We start from the raw sequence: 17987 nt of genomic DNA, 5'->3' as shown, positions 1-17987 counted from the left end.
AAGGTATAGATAATGTGAAAGAAAAGAGGATACTGAGTTGGCTTCCTTCCCTTTTCTCATTTTTCAGAAATATACTTATTATATCTTTTACATCTATTTTACTATGCAATGTGTCCTTTTGCTGCAATCACTGGTTTTACATGATTAGACATTGAGTTCACAGGATTCTGATACACTTTTAATTCTTTATCATGAAAGCACACTTCTCTCTTTTCAAAACTTTATTTATTTTTCGTTTTCAACATTCATTTCCACAAGATTTTAAGTTACAATTTTTTCTCTCTGTCTTTCCCCTACCTCCACCCCAAGATAGCAAGTTTACTCAATACCCTTTCCCCCAAAGGCACACTTCTTACACACACTGATAAGCATGCCTTTGATAAGTAGTCCATTTTTCCAAGTCTAGCCTTAATTGTAGCCCATAAGTTTCTTTTTGGTTTTGTTTTTGATGTTTTTAATTAAATATTTTCAAGTGTTTATTTTGTCTATCATACTTCCCCACTCATCTGCCCCCCCCCCCCCCCCCAAACCTAACAAAATTCTATAGTCAAGCAAAACAGATTCCCACATGGGCCATGTCCAAAAAATGTTTCTCATTCTGCATATTTAGTCCATAACATGTCTATCAGGAGGTGGGTAACATTCTTCATCACCGTTCTTCTGTAATCATGTTTGATCATTGTTGATAAAAGTTCTTGAGTCTTTGAAATTACTGTTCCCTTTCCCTTCAGTATTTCTGCCAGGAAGGGGGAAAAGAGACTATGATCTCTGGAAATATTATCTCATTAGGATTATTGCCCAATGGGAAACTAATGTTGGGAAGAAACTATTTCTACCATTGTAAAGTGTTTAATATAAATATCTGAAAAGAGTAGCCTCTTCTTTCATTATATTCACTTTCTCTTCATTCAATCACACCCTTTGAATATGCCTTCTGTTATCATCCCTGAAACTACCATCTCCAAGGTATCAAGTGACTAAATTGCTAAATCCAATGCTCTTTTCTCAGTTCTCATTTTCTTCTACCAACCCTCAGCATTTAACATGGTAGAACACTGCCACTTACTTGATGCCCTCTCTTTCCTCAGCTTTTGTGAAACTGTTTTTCATTATTCACCTAACTCAAACTGTTTTTTTCCCACTGATTTATCTTCTTCCTCCATCACAATAAATGTGGGTATACCCAAAGATCCTATCGTTATCCCTCCTTCTCTACTTGCACCAAACTTGCCCCTTCCCTGGTCATCTCATTCATTTCTGCCAGCTCCATAGCCTCATTGTATATGATGCAGTGGAGGACTACTTGTTTGTTATGTTACAGTAGACATTCTGTTTGTGTTTGCTTTGGCCTTGAAGGACATCAAGGTCCCTTACAATTCTTAAATTCTATATGACTCCTAAATTCATATATCCAGTCTAAATCTGTACATACAACCCTGATCTCTGCCATGATATCTACCCTCACGTTTATTTTTATACTGCATTTTATTTTTTAATTAATTTTATGTTTATTTTTAGATTACATCATTCATTTCCATAAGATTTTGAGTAACAAATTTTCTCCCCAACTTTCCCCTACCCACCACCCCAAAACAGTGATCCCACTGTATACACCCTCCCCCAATCTGCTCTCTCCTATATTCTCCCCCATTCCCCCTCCAACTTTCTACTAGGGCAAGATGGATCTCTATACTCCAGTGACTGTATATCTTATTTCCCAGTTGCATGTAAAAAAAAAAAATTAATATATATATTTTTTAAACATTTCATTTTACAACTTTGAATTCCAGATTTTTTCCCTTCCTCCCTCGTCATTCACCCTTACTGTGAAGATAAGCAATTCAATATAGGTTGTACATGTGTAGCTATGCAAAACATTTCCATAGTGGATATATTGTGAAAGACTGACTATATTTCCCTCCATCCTATCCTGACCCCTACTTCTATTCTCTACTTTGACCCTGTCCCTTTTCAAAAGTGTGTGCTTCTGACTTCCCTCCCCCCCAATCTGTCCTCCCTTCCATCATCCCCCCTTTTATCCCCTTTCCCTCTACTCTCCTGTAGAGTGAGATACCCTATTTGGTGTGTATGTCATTCCCTCCCTAAGCCAAATTCAATGAGAATAAGGTTGACCCATTCCCTTTTGCCTTCCTATTCTTCCCCTCCATTGTAACCATTTTCCCTTGCCTCTTTTGTATGAGATAATTTACCCCATTCTGTCTCTCCCCATCTCCTCTCATTATATTGCTTTCTTAACTCTCCATTTCACCTTTTAAGTATCATCCCTTCCTATTCAATTGGTCCTGTGCCCTCTGTCTATGTATACCTGTACACATACATACACATACTCACATATGTATTCATATACCCATATACCCTCCTATATAGCCATATATATGTATGTATACATATATATGTGTGTGTATATACACATTAAATCCCCTTCAACTATTCTCATACTGAGAAAAATTTCATAAGTTACAATTATTTTTTTTCCATGTAGGAATGTTAATAGTTCAACTTTGATAAGTTCCTTATGATTTCCCTGTTTACCTTCTCATGCTTCTCTTGCTTCTTGTATCTGAATGCCAAATTTTCTGTTCAACTCCGGTTTTTTCATCAAGAATGCTTGAAAGTTCTCTATTTCTTTGAATGACCATATTTCCTCTGAAACATGATACTCAGTTTTGCTGGGTAGGTGACTCTTGGTTTTCATCCCAGCTCCTTTGACCTCTGCAATATCATATTCCAAGCCCTTTGATCCCTTAATGTAGAAGCTGACAGATCCTGCGTTATCCTGATTGTGTTTCCACAATATTAAAATTGTTTCTTATTGGCTGCTTATAATATTTTCTCCTTGATCTGGGAACTCCGGAACCTGGCTATAATATTCCTAGCAGTTTTCTTTTGGGGATCTTTTTCAAGAGGTGATTGGTGGATTCTTTCAACCTCTATTTTGACCTCTGGTTCTAAAATATCAGGGCAATTTTACTTGAGAGTTTCTTGAAGGATGGTTTCTAGGTTCTTTTTCTGATCATGACCTTCAGGTAGTCCAATGATTTTTAAATTGTCTCTCCTGGATCTATTTTCCAGGTCAGTGGTTTTTCCAATGAGATATTGTATTTTTTCATTTGTTTGGATCTGTTTAATAGTTTCTCATAAAGTCAGTAGCTTCCATTTGCTTCAATCTAATTCTGAAGGAATGATTCTCTTCAGTGAGCTTTTGAGATTCTTTTTTCCATCTGGCAAATTTGGCTTTTTAAGGCATTCTTCTCATTGTCTTTTTGAGCCTCTTTTGCCATTTGAGTTAGTCTATTTTCTAAGGTGTTATTTTCTTCAGTCAGGTTGTTGACTCTCTTATCATGGTTTTCTTGCATCATTCTCATTTCTCTTCCCAATTTTTCCTCCACTTCTTTTATTTGGGTTTCAAAATCCTTCTTAAACTCCTCTATGGCCTGTAATCAGTTCATATTTTTCTTGGAAGCTTTTGGTGCGGGAGTTTTGACTTCACTGTCTTCCTCCTGTTCCATGCTTTTATCCTTTTTGTCCCCAAAATAGGAATCTAAGGTTTGACTGCTGTGCTTGCTTTGCTTTGTTTGCTTGCGCATGTTGCCACTCAATTACTTGACTTTTGAACTTTTTGTCACAGTAGAACTCTGCTTCCAGAGAGCTTTGTCCCAAATCACTGGGGTTTTTGCAGCTGCCACAGCTATTAGTTAAATACCCTCTCTAAAGCCTCCCCCACTCTGGCACACTGGTCATGCACCCCAGGACCTCCCCCCTAGACAGCAGTCCAGATCCAAGAAGGTTAAAGCAAGAGTGTTTACCCCTCAGACTGGTAGCTTGGTCCCTCTACAATAAGCAGGCCAGGAGCTCTGAAGCAGCCATGCAGCGGTGGCTGCTGCACCTCAGCTGCTTCTCCCTCTGGGGGCAGAGGCCGGACCACACTCCTGGACCCCCTGTTCCCAAAAAGTCCACACTGAACTCTTACTTTGCCTTTGGCATTTATGGGTTAATAATTCTGGAAACTGCTACAGCTGCTGGTGATCCACTCTCCCAAAGTCCCTCCAGCCAGGGCTGGTTGGGGGCCACCCTGAGGCTAAAACCACAGACTCACGTGGTCCTGGGCTTGGCTCCCAGCATGCTGTGATGGACCCTTCCTGTTGGCTTGCCGGGCTGTCTTCAGAGGGAGGTTTGTTTCTCTCTGTCACTTTGTGGGTTCTGTAGCCCTAAAGTTTGTTTAGAGTCATTTTTTTTATAGGTATTTGAGTTGGTTATGGAGGGGGCATATGGAGTTTTCCTGCTTCTATGCCGCCATCTTGGCTCTACCCCCCAACCCTCACATTTCAACTGCCTTAGACATTTTCACTTGGATGACCTACCATTACTGAAAATGTAAAAATGTGAATCAATTACCTTTCTAATAAAACCTAACCCTCCTCCCAAATTCCTCTTTCCTGTTGATGGTAACACTAATCCACCTAGTAAACTAGGGGGAATTACTGGTGTCATTAGGAGTCAGGAAAGGCCTCATGTGGGAGGTAGAACTTAAGTGAAGCTTTGAGGGTAACCAAAGGTTCTAAAACACAGAGAGGAGAGTTGGGAGTGTATTCCTCATGTGGAGAATAGCTTCTGCAAAGGGGTATTAAGACAACGAGACCAGTTAGGCTAGACAACAGAATGTGTGTCAAGGAATAAAGATAACCCTAAAAAGACTGGTTGGAGTCCCAATTCACAGTTCCCAGATGGCTGATAGTGGCTAAGTACAGGTGCAATTTACTGTTGCTCAGACCAAAGTCCTGGTCAGGAACTTAAGGAGTTCAGACCAAAGGACATTGGCAATCAGACTTTGCCCTGGATCAGAATACTTTGGGAGCACTGAAACCTTGCAGGTTCCCAACATGAGCTATATCTGAGAGCCTGGAATAACATAACACCAGACACCCCAAGAAAGCTACAGGTCCAGCCTAGAACTTTCCTCCAGAAATACACATGACCCAACCCTAACCTAAAGTCAGGAAGCAGGCTGGACTAAAGAACAATTTAAAAACGAATCCCTTTATAATTATGGTGAAAGGGATGCTTATGATACAAATCCAGAAGAGAATGATTAAAAACATCTACAAGCAAAATCTCAAAGGGGAAAAAAAAAAAGCATGGGCACAGATTCAACTAGAATTCCTAGATGAAATAAAGCAAAAGTTTTTTTTTTTTTAAGGAGCTAAAAAATGTTTTTATACTTTAAATAAGAGTGCTAGAGAGAAAAAAATGGAAAAGAAATGAGAGCAATGGAAGAATTAGAAAGGTAATTAACAGTTTTGCCCATGCAACAAACTCCCTGAAAATTAGAATAGACCAAATGATTCCATGAGAAAACAAGAAATATTAAAACAAAGTCAACTGACTGCAAAAAGATTGAATAAAGGTATCTCATAGTTTAAAAAAAAAAACCTGGAAAATTATTTGAGAGAAGAAAAAATTAAGAATCATTGGACTTCCTGAAAGTTATGAGCCTAGATGTTGCATTTCAAGAAAACTTATAACTCCCCAGATTCCTTAGAACCAAATGAAGATAGAAAGGATCTAAAAGTCACTGCCTGAAATCTCCCAAATGAAAACTCCTAGTAACATTATAACCAAAATCCAGAGCTTCTAAAGAAAAAATAGTGTAAGCAGGCAGAAAGAAAGAATTCAAGTATCAAGGAGCCATGGTTAGGGATCACACATAATTTAACATCCACCACTATAAAGGAGCAGAGAGTTTGGAAAATGTTATTCTCCATGGCAACAGATAACAGTCTTATAGTCAATAATAACTTAGAAAAATAAGTAACCTAGAAAAAGCCTGGGAACTCATAAAGTTAGCTAAATAAAAAATAACAAAACTAATTTCAATTTCGTCATAATTCAAAATTTCTGCTATTGCTTTCTTTAAGAAACTGGACATAGACCTCTCATAGCCATGGGTAGGAGAAGTTGTCTTAAGCAAAGGATAAAGGCAATTACAAAAGATAAAACAGATAACTGATTACATGACACTTCTGCAAAAATAAAATTAACGCACTTAAGAAGTGAAGCAATCAAACGGGAAGACTGTATCAAATTACTCAGATGAGGGTTTGGTATCCAAGATACATAAACAATTAGCATATATATGTGATATATAAACAATTAGTAAAAATATATAACTATGTGTGTATATATCTATGTATGTATATGTATATATGAAATATATATGCAAAAGTCACTTCCCAAAAAATAAATGATGAAAAGATAATAACTGCTCCCCCCAGAAGAAACACAACCTATCAACCATATGAAAGAATATTCCAAATTGCTAATAAGAGAAATGAAAAATCAAACAAATCTGAGGTATCAATCCTCATACTCTGAAAACTGACAGAGATGAAAAAGTGGCAATAGTCAATACTGGAGGAATTATGGGAAAACAGGCACACTAGTAAATTATTGGGGAAAGGAACAGAAATAGAACAGGGGGAGAAAAGGGAAAGGAACATATTTTCTTCTATGTGTTATATGGAATGGTTTTCTGGTGGGGGAAGGAGAGAAACAATGAAGGAAACTAGGATTATGCCGCCCCCTTACCCCCCAAAAAAAGACATCAATAAAAACTTTTTTAAAAATGATACAAAAAAAGGCAAAAAAAAAATGATACGGATGACTAGTAGGAAACCTTTTCAAGGAAGCAACTGAATAGTTCCAGTAGAAAATTAAGTGACTACTGTTAGAGATTTCTATTCTGTAATGTTAACCCAAAACTATATTTTAATATAAAATTTTTTCTTTGTTCAATAGTCCAATGGTACCTTAAATTGTCTTGTGATAGTGAGAGCTGTCCAGGAGCAATGGGAGGCAGGGAAAGGGAGGCTAAGGAGGGAAAGCAGATACTACACCAGTTTGGATATTTCTTTTTCTAGGCTAAAAACTGCTTAATTTAGAATGTTAAATTAATAAAAAGCATTTCTTTTTAGGCAGTTATGCTTAAAATTGAGAGTACGATATATATTATTTTGGTGACAATACCACTAACAAACTTACATAATAAGGTTCTGCTTCTCTTTCAGTTATCTCATCCTGATAGAGTGTAAAACAGGTTGGTATTCGTCCAAACCACACATCTCGAAGCACATCTTTGTCATCTGTCATTCTTCCAGTGAATAAAGCAGCACATATAGACTAAAGTTTTTCTTTGACCAAAGACACACTGAAAACAGAGTAAAGAGAGTAAATGAGCCAAATCTCTACAAAGATATACCAAAACACCAAGTAGTAAAGAAGAAAGTTCACAGGAAGAATATTAATACAGAGAAGTTATTCTCTTCTAAAATCAAAGGACATCAACATACTTTTAAACAAAGGTAAAAAAAAGGGCACAGGAAATTTTCATTACTGAATCTAGTATTATTTAAAGAGATAAAAAGAGTAAATAAATAACCCAGTGATGTACTACAAAAGTCACTTAACTGGGCCTCAGCTTCTTCATCTATAAAACTGAAGATGTTGGAGTGAATGGCTTCTAAGGTCTTTTCCAGTTTTAAATCTATGATCTAGAACATTGCCTATAATCCATAACATATGAACATTAGTGAAATAACAAACCACAGCAAAAGTAAAATAAGAATTCATTCTCTTGGGGCGTCCAGGTAGCACAGCAAATAAGAGCGCCAGCCCCAGAGTCAGGATGACCTGGGGATCGAATCTGGGCTCAGATACTTAGCACCCACCCAGAAACACCTGGCCGTGTAACCTTGAGCAAGTTACTTAACCCCAATTGCTTTAAAAAAAAAAAAGAATTCATTCTCTTAGCCTCCCTTCCAATGTATAGTTTGCTATTGGTTGACAAGTTTAAGGTAACTACTTTCAAGGAGACAACACCAACTGAATTTATATATATTATTTCTGGTATCTTTAATTTTTAAAAGTCACATTATAATCACACCTTATTTATAACATTTTCTACATTTATGTCTTTTTTTATTTCCTTGGTAAAAGGAACCACATCTTATATTGCTTAGTATGTTACAGTGCCTGAACAAAGGTAATCACTCAGGACAAAAAGTACTAATTAATTTAGTTGATCAAATATAAAAAGAAACTTATCGAATCTAATGAGGAAAAGTGTCAAAGGGAAGAAGACTTTAATAGGCACACTCTAAGTACAGTGGTAGAAAAGGAATTTTATATAGTATATCAAGCACCAAACTATGAACCCCATTGTTGGTTTAATCACAGCCATCACAAACTTCTCAATCCCTTCACATATAAGTGGAGAATAATCGCTTTATGATGGGAACACATGAAAAAAAAATCAACTTAACAATGATCATGAGTCACCAGAAATAGCCAAAGTTGCAACAGTAAAGACTACACCTGTCCATATTCTGAAAACTTAGTTTTAGGGACATTGGGGAAACACTAGTAGGCAAAAATCAAACTCAGAAAGGTGTATTTAAAAAAGTAAAATCAACTTTTGTCTTATTCAATGTTAGATTTTATTCCCTCTTAAAAAAAACTGTGCAGTGTTAAGAGTCCTGGATAGGGAATGAAACTACCTGGGTTCTGTCACCTACTATACTAACTACTATTCTGTATACCTTGGATAAATTGCTTAAACTTTGCGGGGAAAGGCTTTTTGTCTTTTAACAAATAAAGAATTCAAAGGCGGTTACAGAAAAAACATCAAGGAAACTAAGGCTTGCCAAATGCAATGTAATATCTAAATTTTAAACTTTAACTCTTAACCTGCATGTTTTGACTGCTTCTGCTGTGATATATAGTTTCTTGACTTTATATAGTCATGCAAACAAGAATGTTTAATGGAAAGAATACTATAACTAGGTTTAAGGAGACCCAGATCTAGATTATTTCATACACAGTTCATTGTAAAACTATAGATGTGATTTATCCTCATTTTAGAACAGGGATGTTTATAACCAATGCTTTTTCTCCTAAAAAAAAAACTTGGATGGCATACTAGTTAAAATGGAAATCAGAAAAATATTAATAGCAATTGAGGAAATTTTCAAATAATTTATTTTATGTTACCTTAGGAACAGAGAAAGATGAGAGAATTGGGTTATCTTACAGTTTATAAGTTAACTATACAAGGTCTAAGATGCAAAACTGAACTAAATCTTTAACAAAATTCAACTTACTAAATTAGCTATTGATTCATAACTACTCACTATTAAAAGAAGTTAGTGGTGGCTAAAGTATAAGAAACGCCAGTACATATCAACATAAAAGGAGGGGAAAATGAGGGCCCAAACTTGTTGAAACATTCATTCTTCCTCACAAGAGTGGTTTGAGCCTTAATTCACTAGCTTATTCTAGGCTCCACCACTTGTACAAGTTCAGAAGATTGGCAGAGGCACCAATGAGTGGGGGACAGCACTTGCTCCTACAAGCCATGCAACACAACTGAAGCAGTGTCAATACTGGGACTAGGTAACCAACAGTAATTCCAAGGTTTCCAAACTGACTTCTTTTACATTAGTGTCCTCTTATAACTGCTAAATCCAATGGTCTTTTTTTCAGGGGAAGGAAGAGAACAAGAATTTCTAAGTGCCTACTATGTTCTAGACACTTTACAAATACTATTTCATTTGATCCTCACAACAACCCCGCATGGTAGGTGTTGTTGTTATCCCCATCTTACAGTGGAGGAAACTGAGGAAGGCAGAAATTCAGTGATTCATCCAGGGTGGTCACAGAGTTAGTTAAGTGTCTGAGGCTATATATGAACTCAGGTCTTTCTGACTCTAGCGCTGGTGTTCTAGTCATTGCACCACCAAGCTGCCTCATCCTTCCTGACACCTCTGCAACCTGGCACTGTTGATCACACATAGTTTTGATCTTCATGGCTTTCCTGATAATGCTATCTATTTATTGGTTCTCCTCTTATCTCACTGACGCTTCTCAGCCTCCACCTTTGTCAGATCACACTCATATTCTGCCTAACTATAAGTGCACTGTACCATAGGGCTGTTCTGAGCCAGAGAATCATAGACTTCTTGTTGACCTTCTTTATATTCTCTCAATGATCTTTCTCATAAGCTCCCATTCGTTCATTTATTGGGTTTATATAGATGACTCTCAAATTACACATCTAGTCCTATCTTCTTCCTGAGCTCTAATCTACCCCACTGGTCTGCTCACACTTGGATATGCCTCCATTGCCATGACCCCTTCCTTTGATTGTTGCCTGGAATCCCCTTGTAAGGAAGTACCAGACCATCTGTGCTCACTTCTCACTTCTAAGCTTTTGACTCTCTCCAGACTTTTTCACCTTACCCCCAATACAGGCACCACCCTCCTCTTACCTCCAGTTCCCCTTTATTTGTTGTCTTCCCCGTCAGACTGTAAGTTCCCTGGGAGTGAGGCCTTTTTTTTTTTGGCTTGTATTCCCAACACTTAATGCCTGGCACATGGAAAGTGCTTGATAAATTCTCTATCTATCTATCTAATTCTTTACCTATCTATTTCATTGGGGGGGAGGGGTAAGAGACCATCTGTTGAAAGCTCCCTCTTCTCTATTCCCCTTTATTTTACTTCACTAAAATGTTTCCTGGCACCATCTCCTTCATCTGTCCTGCCAACACTAACCCCTCTGTGTGCACAAGTGATCCTATTCAATTCTGTCTATAAACATGCCCATGTCTCCCCCATCCTCCAAAAACCTTCACTTGATCCATCAATCCATTCAGCTAGCTAAACTACATGAGAAAGCAATCTACAATCATCTACAATCAATGCCTCCACTTCCATTCCTCTCAATCTCTTCTTAACGCTTTTGAAATCTGGCTTCTCACTTTATCATTCAAATGAAACTTTTCTCTCCAAAGTTATTAATGATCTCTCAATTGCCAAACCTAATGATCTTTTTTTCAGTCCTCATCCTTTCTGACCTCTTTGCAGCCTTTGATACTTTCCATCACCCTCTTCTGAATATTATCTTCTAAGTTTTCATGACTCTAAATAGCTCCTAGTTCTCTTCCTACCTGTGTGGGCACTGACTGTCTTCTTTCCTAGACGAAGGTCCAGGTCACCTCAACTAACCACAGGTATCCTTCAAGGTTCCTTCCTAGGTCCTCCTTTCTTGATCTATACTATTTCACTTGATGAGCTCCTCAGTTCCCATGGATTTCATTTTCATATCTGTGCAGATGACTCTAAGATTTACTTGTCAAACTTAACCTCTCTCCCAACCTCTAATCTCACACATCAAAGTGGGTGTCTATGATCGTCTTAGACACATCCAAAATTTACCTCATTATCTTTCCCCCCAAGACCTCTTTCTAACTCCCTATTACTGTCAAGTAGTACCACCAACCTCCTAGTTACCTAAGCTTGAAATCTAGAGGTCATCAATTCTTCAATCTCATCCCCCACATACAACAAAATGCCAAATCCTGTCAATTTTACCTTCATAACTTCTCTCACATGTCTCCTTCTCTCTTCTGACACTGCCACACCACCAGGGTACTGACCCTCAACATCTAACACTTGGACTATTGCAATAGTCTGCTGGTTCATCTCTCTGAAATAAATCTTTCCACTCTAGTTCATCCTCCACTCAGCTGTCAAACCGATCTTTCTAAAGAACTAAAGTTGGGTGTGATCAGGCCACTCCACACTTTAAAGTCTCTCTATCATCTACAAGCCAGAATATAAAATCTTTTGTTTGGCTTTCAAAACCCTTTAAACTTGGCCCTTCCTACCGTTCCAGTCGTCTTACACTTTAATGTCCTCCACAGACTCTTCAGTCCGGTGACAGTGGACTCCAGCTGTTTCTCCAACAAGACATCCTATCTCCCAACTCCAAGTGTTTTCACTGGCTGTCTGCCATGCCTGGAAAGCTCTCCCTCTTTATCTCTGTCTCCTATCTTCTCTACCAGTACATAGTAGGCTCTTAACACATGCTAGCTGACTTAGCTTTTAATGAACTTTCTACTCCTATATAAATTACCAAAACTCTTTATTTAGTCATTTATTAATGTTATGCCTAGATACAATGTAGTACATGGTTTTTCCTTCCAGTTCTAAATCTATTACCCTAAATAGTCATGCAAAAGTGGAATGGCCCTTAGTGGGTTTCCCCTCATGAGGGCTCTTCAAAGGAGAAAAGACTGCATGGACCATTTGTTAGACGTGTTGGAGGGGGATACTTTTTTTCTGGTATGGGCTGGACTAGAATGGTCTGACTTAAGTCCCTTCCAATTCTAAAATTCTGTAAACCTGAAGGTCCCTTACGCTTCTGGGAGCTATCTGGCGAGAAAATGTGCCCTGATTTGGTCTTTCAGGGGATTCTCGTGGTCCGGCGGGGGGACACAAAAAAACAACAAGAAACACCTAGTATTCCCAAGGGTCCTCAGTATGCAGAGATGATCCAATACCTTTAGGACCACTAAAGAACCCAGAAAAAAATTCCAGGGAGTGACCCCACCCCCTATGAGGTGTGAAGGGACCGAGATCAGAATGCAGGGGGTTTAAATTGCTGTTCTGTGTGCATTACCTCTAGATCTGGGAATGCACCAAGGGTACCCAGGATTCTGGGGCAATTAGGACTTTGGGTTTTCCCCACCAAGAAGGTCAGATACAAAGTTACAAACGCAGCAGGGGGAGAGAACACCTGCCTCTGCCACACCCTCTAGGACGGAGTCCCACAACCAACCTCAGCCTGGCCTCTAGGGCAGCTCCACCTCTACGCACCATTCAGGGCCCTAGAGACGGGCTCCGCACCTCCACTACCACCCCCGCCCTCCCGGCCACAGCTCCCAGCTTGGGCCAAGTCTCCTCCAGGAGGCTCACATTCCTCCCACCCCGCTTCCCCCCGGGACACTCCTCCCTCGCCAAGATTTCCGGGATCCTCACGGCGGGGAGGAGGGCGGGGGAACCGCTTCCCTTTTCCTACGCCCCCCCCCCCCAGCCGAGAGGGACTTGAGTCAGGTCGGAAGAGGAAATCCCAAGGTGGGGGTGGGGGGGTACAGAAGAAACAGAGAACAAGGACAGTTACCTGAGACCCTGCCCTGTGAGGGCTCGCGCAGCCGCGAAGGACACAGGAGCGGGAGGAGTTCAGGGGGAAGAAGAGGGGACCCCCACACCAGGGGACACTTCCGTATTTAGGCCCTCCCGGAAACTCCGAGGTTCAACACCGGCAAGGCGACTGTCCGGACCCGTCAGGCCCCCACTGCGGCTCCAGTCCTCGGCGGCGCCGGGAGATGACGTAATGGACCACGTGGCCCGCCGGGAGGTTCGCAGGCCGGAGGGGGCGGGGCTCGGAGCGGAGAGCTAACGGTGAACGGTCCCCGGGGATGGAGCTCGGTCCGGGCCTCGGGGCCGCCGTCTCGTTCTTAGGCGTGGGCGAGCCACGCCCTGGGCCACCGAATCCCTTTTGCTCCTTGGATTCGCCCGCTTCCCCGTTTTACAGCGGGCTGGAGAAAATGCCCGCCGGAGTTCTCGTGATACCACCCACTCCCTCAGTCCTCCCGCCTTAAGACCCATTCCCCGTGGCTGAAAGTGAGGAAATTCCCGCGTGGGCTGAGAAAAAAAGGGAAGTCTTGAATGAGCTCGATTCCGAAAGAGGCTGGGATCTAGTTAAGGAGGTTGGGCGTGTATGGGTGTGTGTGTACACGTGTATATATGGGCAGCTAGGTGGCGTAGTGGATGGAGTGCCCCGAATGGGGTCACGGAGAGGGACACGAGTGAAAAACGAACAAAAATGTGTGTGTACATATTCCCACATGCACACACATATACATACATGTTGTTCAGTCGCGTCCTACCCTTTGGGGGTTTTCTTTGGCAAAGATACTGGAGCGGTTTGCCGTTTCCTTCTCCAGCTCATTTTACAGATGAGGAAACTGAGGCAAACAGGGTTGAGTGACTTGCCCAGGGTGACAACGGCCAATAAATATTTGAGGCTAAATTTGAACAGGAAGACAGTTTCCTGACTACTGGCTACCACCATATATACATACACACGTACATGTACATGTGTAGTATACATACTATATGTGAATTATATATGTAAGAATCTGTTAAAGGAGTTTAGGCATGTAGATACAGACACATGTACATATATAAACTATATGCTATATACGCATGTAATGCATGTAAACGGAGCTTTCTATACATATACACACATTTATGGTATGAACTATATATTTGAGGAGGTTAGGCATATATACATAGATGAATGATACATTTAAAGAGGTTAGGTGTATATACATGTGTATATGCACACACAATACATACATAAACCACATGCACACTATACTTACATGAATATGAACTCTATATAACGATTTATTTGAAGAGGTTAGGTATATATACATATGTACACACATGTACATGTATATATTCATCCATCCATACACAGGGAGCCTCCAAGCCTTATCGCTGCTTTAAGCTATAAAAGTACAAATTTAAGCCATTTAAGCTTTTATAGCTTAAAACCAAACTAAGATTTGGAGGCCAACATGTACGAATAAGGAGACTTGTGCTTTGTATATATTTGTTTGCATTCATTTTTATACCTCTTGAGGGTTGAGACTGTCTTTTGCTTCCTTTTATAGCCCCAGCTTTAGCAGGAGTGCCTGGCACATAATAGTAGCTTAATAAATGTTTATTGAATTGAATTGGCCTTTATATCTTTGTCTGCATGTTGTCTATCCCGTTAGATTGTAGGCTCCCTGAAGACAAAGACTGTCTTTTGCAGCTTTTTATATCCCGTATCTGGCATATAGTAGGTGCTTAGTAAATATTTGAATTAAACTTGATTTTTGATAGAATGAGTTTGAAGATTGGGAAACTCTCTACCAAAGGCTAGTAGGTACCTTGTCTGTACTTTGTAGTGTTAGATAGAGGCCTAAAGCCCTGACAGGTTAAATGTCTGTAAATTATAGTCTCTGTAGATTTCTGAGGAACTGAAATACTAAGTGAGATGCTCATGGTCACACAGCTAGTATCTGTCAGAGATGGGATTTGCCCAGGTTCCCACTGCCAGTAGGTGTCAAAAGTGGAACCTAGACCTAGGTTTTCCTAAGTTTAAGGCAACCACACTGCCCCCCACATGCATATATACAAAGACCAAGAAAAAAAAATAATAGTTCCTACTTTCAGGGATCATGCATTCTACTTTAATATAGGACCTGCTTGGCCTGTGTTATTTCATTCCATCCTCACAATGGCCCTACAAAGCACCAAGTATTCCCAGAACTACCTAAGGACTGGCGAATGGGTAATACCACTCCAGATACTGAAATTTCCATCAGTGAAAATTGGCCACAGCTCTGTAAATTAGTCTGAGATTGTTAAGTGACTTGCCCTTGGTCTTACCAGCCAGTATATGTCAGAGGCACAATTTGATCCCAAGTCTTTCAGACTTTCAAGATAATTTCTTTAGGTTATCTCCCAAGCAAGTGCATCTGATCCCCATATCAAAAAAGAAACAGGCATTAATAATACAAGCACTGATTCTGACTCCCTAACTCTTGTAGCTAGAGAGTGCAGTGCATAAACTGTTGGACTTGGAATCAGGAAGATGTGTGTTCTAACCCTGCCTCACACTTACTTGCTATATGACCTTCAGAAAGTCATTTAGCCTGTCTTAGCCCCAATATTCTCATCTGTAAAATGGGAAAAAATAATAGCTACTTCAGGTTGTTGTGAAGATGAAATGACATTGCGTATATAACTTGTTTTTGCAAACCTTTTTTAAAATTAAATTTTAATATAATTTATTGTCAACAAGCATATATTAAGTACTTATGATGTGCCAGGCACTGTACTAAACATTGGAAATACAAATACAACCAGAAAGCAAGACAGTCCCTACCCTCAAGGATTATATATTCTAATTGGGGAAGAAAACATACTTCTGCTGAAAACAGGATGTGGGGGAGGGGAAGGAATGAAGATAACCTCAATCTGACACTGCTTCCATTTTTTCTCTTTCCATTTGCCAGAAAATGGTAGGACCAGATGGCATGATTTTAATTTTTTTTGATGTTCATTTTAAAACCAGCTTTTGCACTCTCCTCTTTCAGCCTCATCAAAAGGCTTCTTAATTCTTCACTTTCTACCATCAGAGTGGCATCTGCCATCAGTCTGTGTATCTGAGATTGTTGTTATTTCTACTGGCTACCTGAATTGCAACTGTTGATTCATCCAACCTGGCATTTTGCATGATGTACTCTGCATCTAAGTTAAATAAGGTGACAATATATAGCCTTGTTGTACTCTTTTCCCAGTCTTAAACCAATCAGTTGTATCATGTTGTTCTAACTATTGCTTTTTGACCCACATACTGGTTGCTCAGGAGACAAATAAGATGATCTGGTACTCTCATCTCTTTGAGGACATGCCATATTTTGTTGTGATCCGAGCAGCCTTTAGAAGAAAGGATAAAAAAACAAAGAGGAAAAAAAGCAGATCAGTAAAACTAGCCAACATATCAACTGAGTCTGGCAAGTAAATACGTTTCCCACCACTGCAAGGAGGTGCATTTTCTCAGTCCTTCTCTAGATAAAAATTTGTTGTTACTTTAATATTTAGGTTGTTATAATCATTGTGCATATTATTTTCTTACCTTGCTTTACTACACTCAGCATACTTTCATATGCATCTCTGCATGTTTCTCTGAATTCTTCATATTCATTATTTCTTTACAGTACAGTAATGTTCTGTTATATTCATGTACCACAATTTGTTTAGCCATTTTCCAGTCAACGGGCATATACTTTGTTTCAGTTCTTTACTACCCCAAAAATATGTGTGCCAGAAAATTCTGTTCTCCATAATACACAGGTGCGTATATACTTTGTGCTGAGTCATGTTGCCTTTCTTATTTGAAAGGCTCAAAACTTCAGATGGACAATAACATACTGAAAGTCATTTTCAGACTTTCTGTGTTGCCTTATCCTGGCTTTGCTAGTGGTGCTTTGCATTAGTGCATTGCGTATAGTAAACACAATAGATTTATATTTATATCCAAATCAATCATTGATCATCATCATAGCTGACATTTATACATTTATACAGCATTCTAAGATTGGCAAAGCACTTCATATACATTATGTCATTTGATCCTTTCAATAACTCTTTGAGGTAGGTGTTCTTATTATCTCCATTTTATAGATAAGGAAACCATGAAGCAAAAAGTTTAAGTAATTTGCCCTGAGTCACTCATGTCCAGGGAGTCCACTAGCCTGTACTCCCTGATGATACAAGTACAGATCTACTGGACAGCAGAATAGTACTGCCTTACTACTTTCATCTTTTTCCATATAGCTGGACCATTGGCTTATTCTACCAAGTTTTAAGACTGAATTCCTAATTGGATGTTTACAGTTCAGTGGCATCCTTCTGAATTTATCATCTTGGTTCCATGACCTTCTGGGGTCTCCTCACATGACAAGCTGCAGCTAATACATGTTCCTTGCCTAATTTGTCATCTGTTCCCCAGCAAGGTTTTCACATCATTTTTTCAGTTGTATTCTGGGTAGCCATAAGGTTTTGCACTTTCTGTTCTGTTCACAGATTAACATTATTATGCAGATACCAGTTTAAGAAGCATTTTATGTTTAACAGTTTCTGTCCTAATCTTCATGGGCACCTTGCTAACTAACATTGAATAGATGCAGCTATAATTCTTCTCGGCAGCTTTGTTTCTTCTTGCCAGCTCCTTGTCAGTGTGATTATAGTGGCAGAGTCAACGATGACCTAAGTATGTATATTCCATTCTTTTCTCAATCTTCAAAGTGGGTAAGGTCCCTTGTGTGCAGTATTCATTTTTCATCCATTCTCTTTTATCAGGGCTAATTTCCAGTGCTATAAGCTTTCATCTCTCTACAGCTATTGAAGTTTTTCTTAGAACTGTAAGATGATCCTTTGAAACAAAATGCAATCATCTGGAGAAACAATGCAGAACATTCAGCAATAAATGTAATTTTTACGGTGAAGAT

The 17987-nt window shown here is 39.4% G+C and overlaps 1 protein-coding gene across 5 annotated transcripts in view; it reads right to left on the bottom strand.

The window, feature by feature from the left end:
* ATG5 (autophagy related 5) overlaps positions 1-13265 on the bottom strand; it is a 170601-nt gene extending 157336 nt beyond the window's left edge. For 2 of the 5 annotated variants that reach the window (XM_069077123.1, XM_069077122.1), the window contains exons 1-2: positions 13037-13264; positions 7060-7225 (exon numbers count right to left, since the gene is read on the bottom strand). In XM_069077123.1, coding sequence (XP_068933224.1) covers positions 7060-7167 — 108 coding nt within the window. In that variant the 5' untranslated portion in view covers positions 7168-7225; positions 13037-13264. Of the gene's footprint in view, positions 1-7059; positions 7226-13036 lie in introns of those variants that run through there. The other 3 variants (XM_069077124.1, XM_069077127.1, XM_069077126.1) reach the window with 2 other exon arrangements.
* Between the last annotated feature and the right edge of the window lie 4722 nt (positions 13266-17987).

This window comes from Petaurus breviceps, unplaced genomic scaffold, assembly GCF_028583685.1.
Source record: "Petaurus breviceps papuanus isolate PSGF00001 unplaced genomic scaffold, PetGlider_PUasm1.0 90977, whole genome shotgun sequence".
NCBI lineage: Eukaryota > Metazoa > Chordata > Mammalia > Diprotodontia > Petauridae > Petaurus > Petaurus breviceps.
The sequence above is the reverse complement of the archived record's forward strand: the minus strand, read 5'-3'. Positions and strand labels throughout refer to the sequence as shown.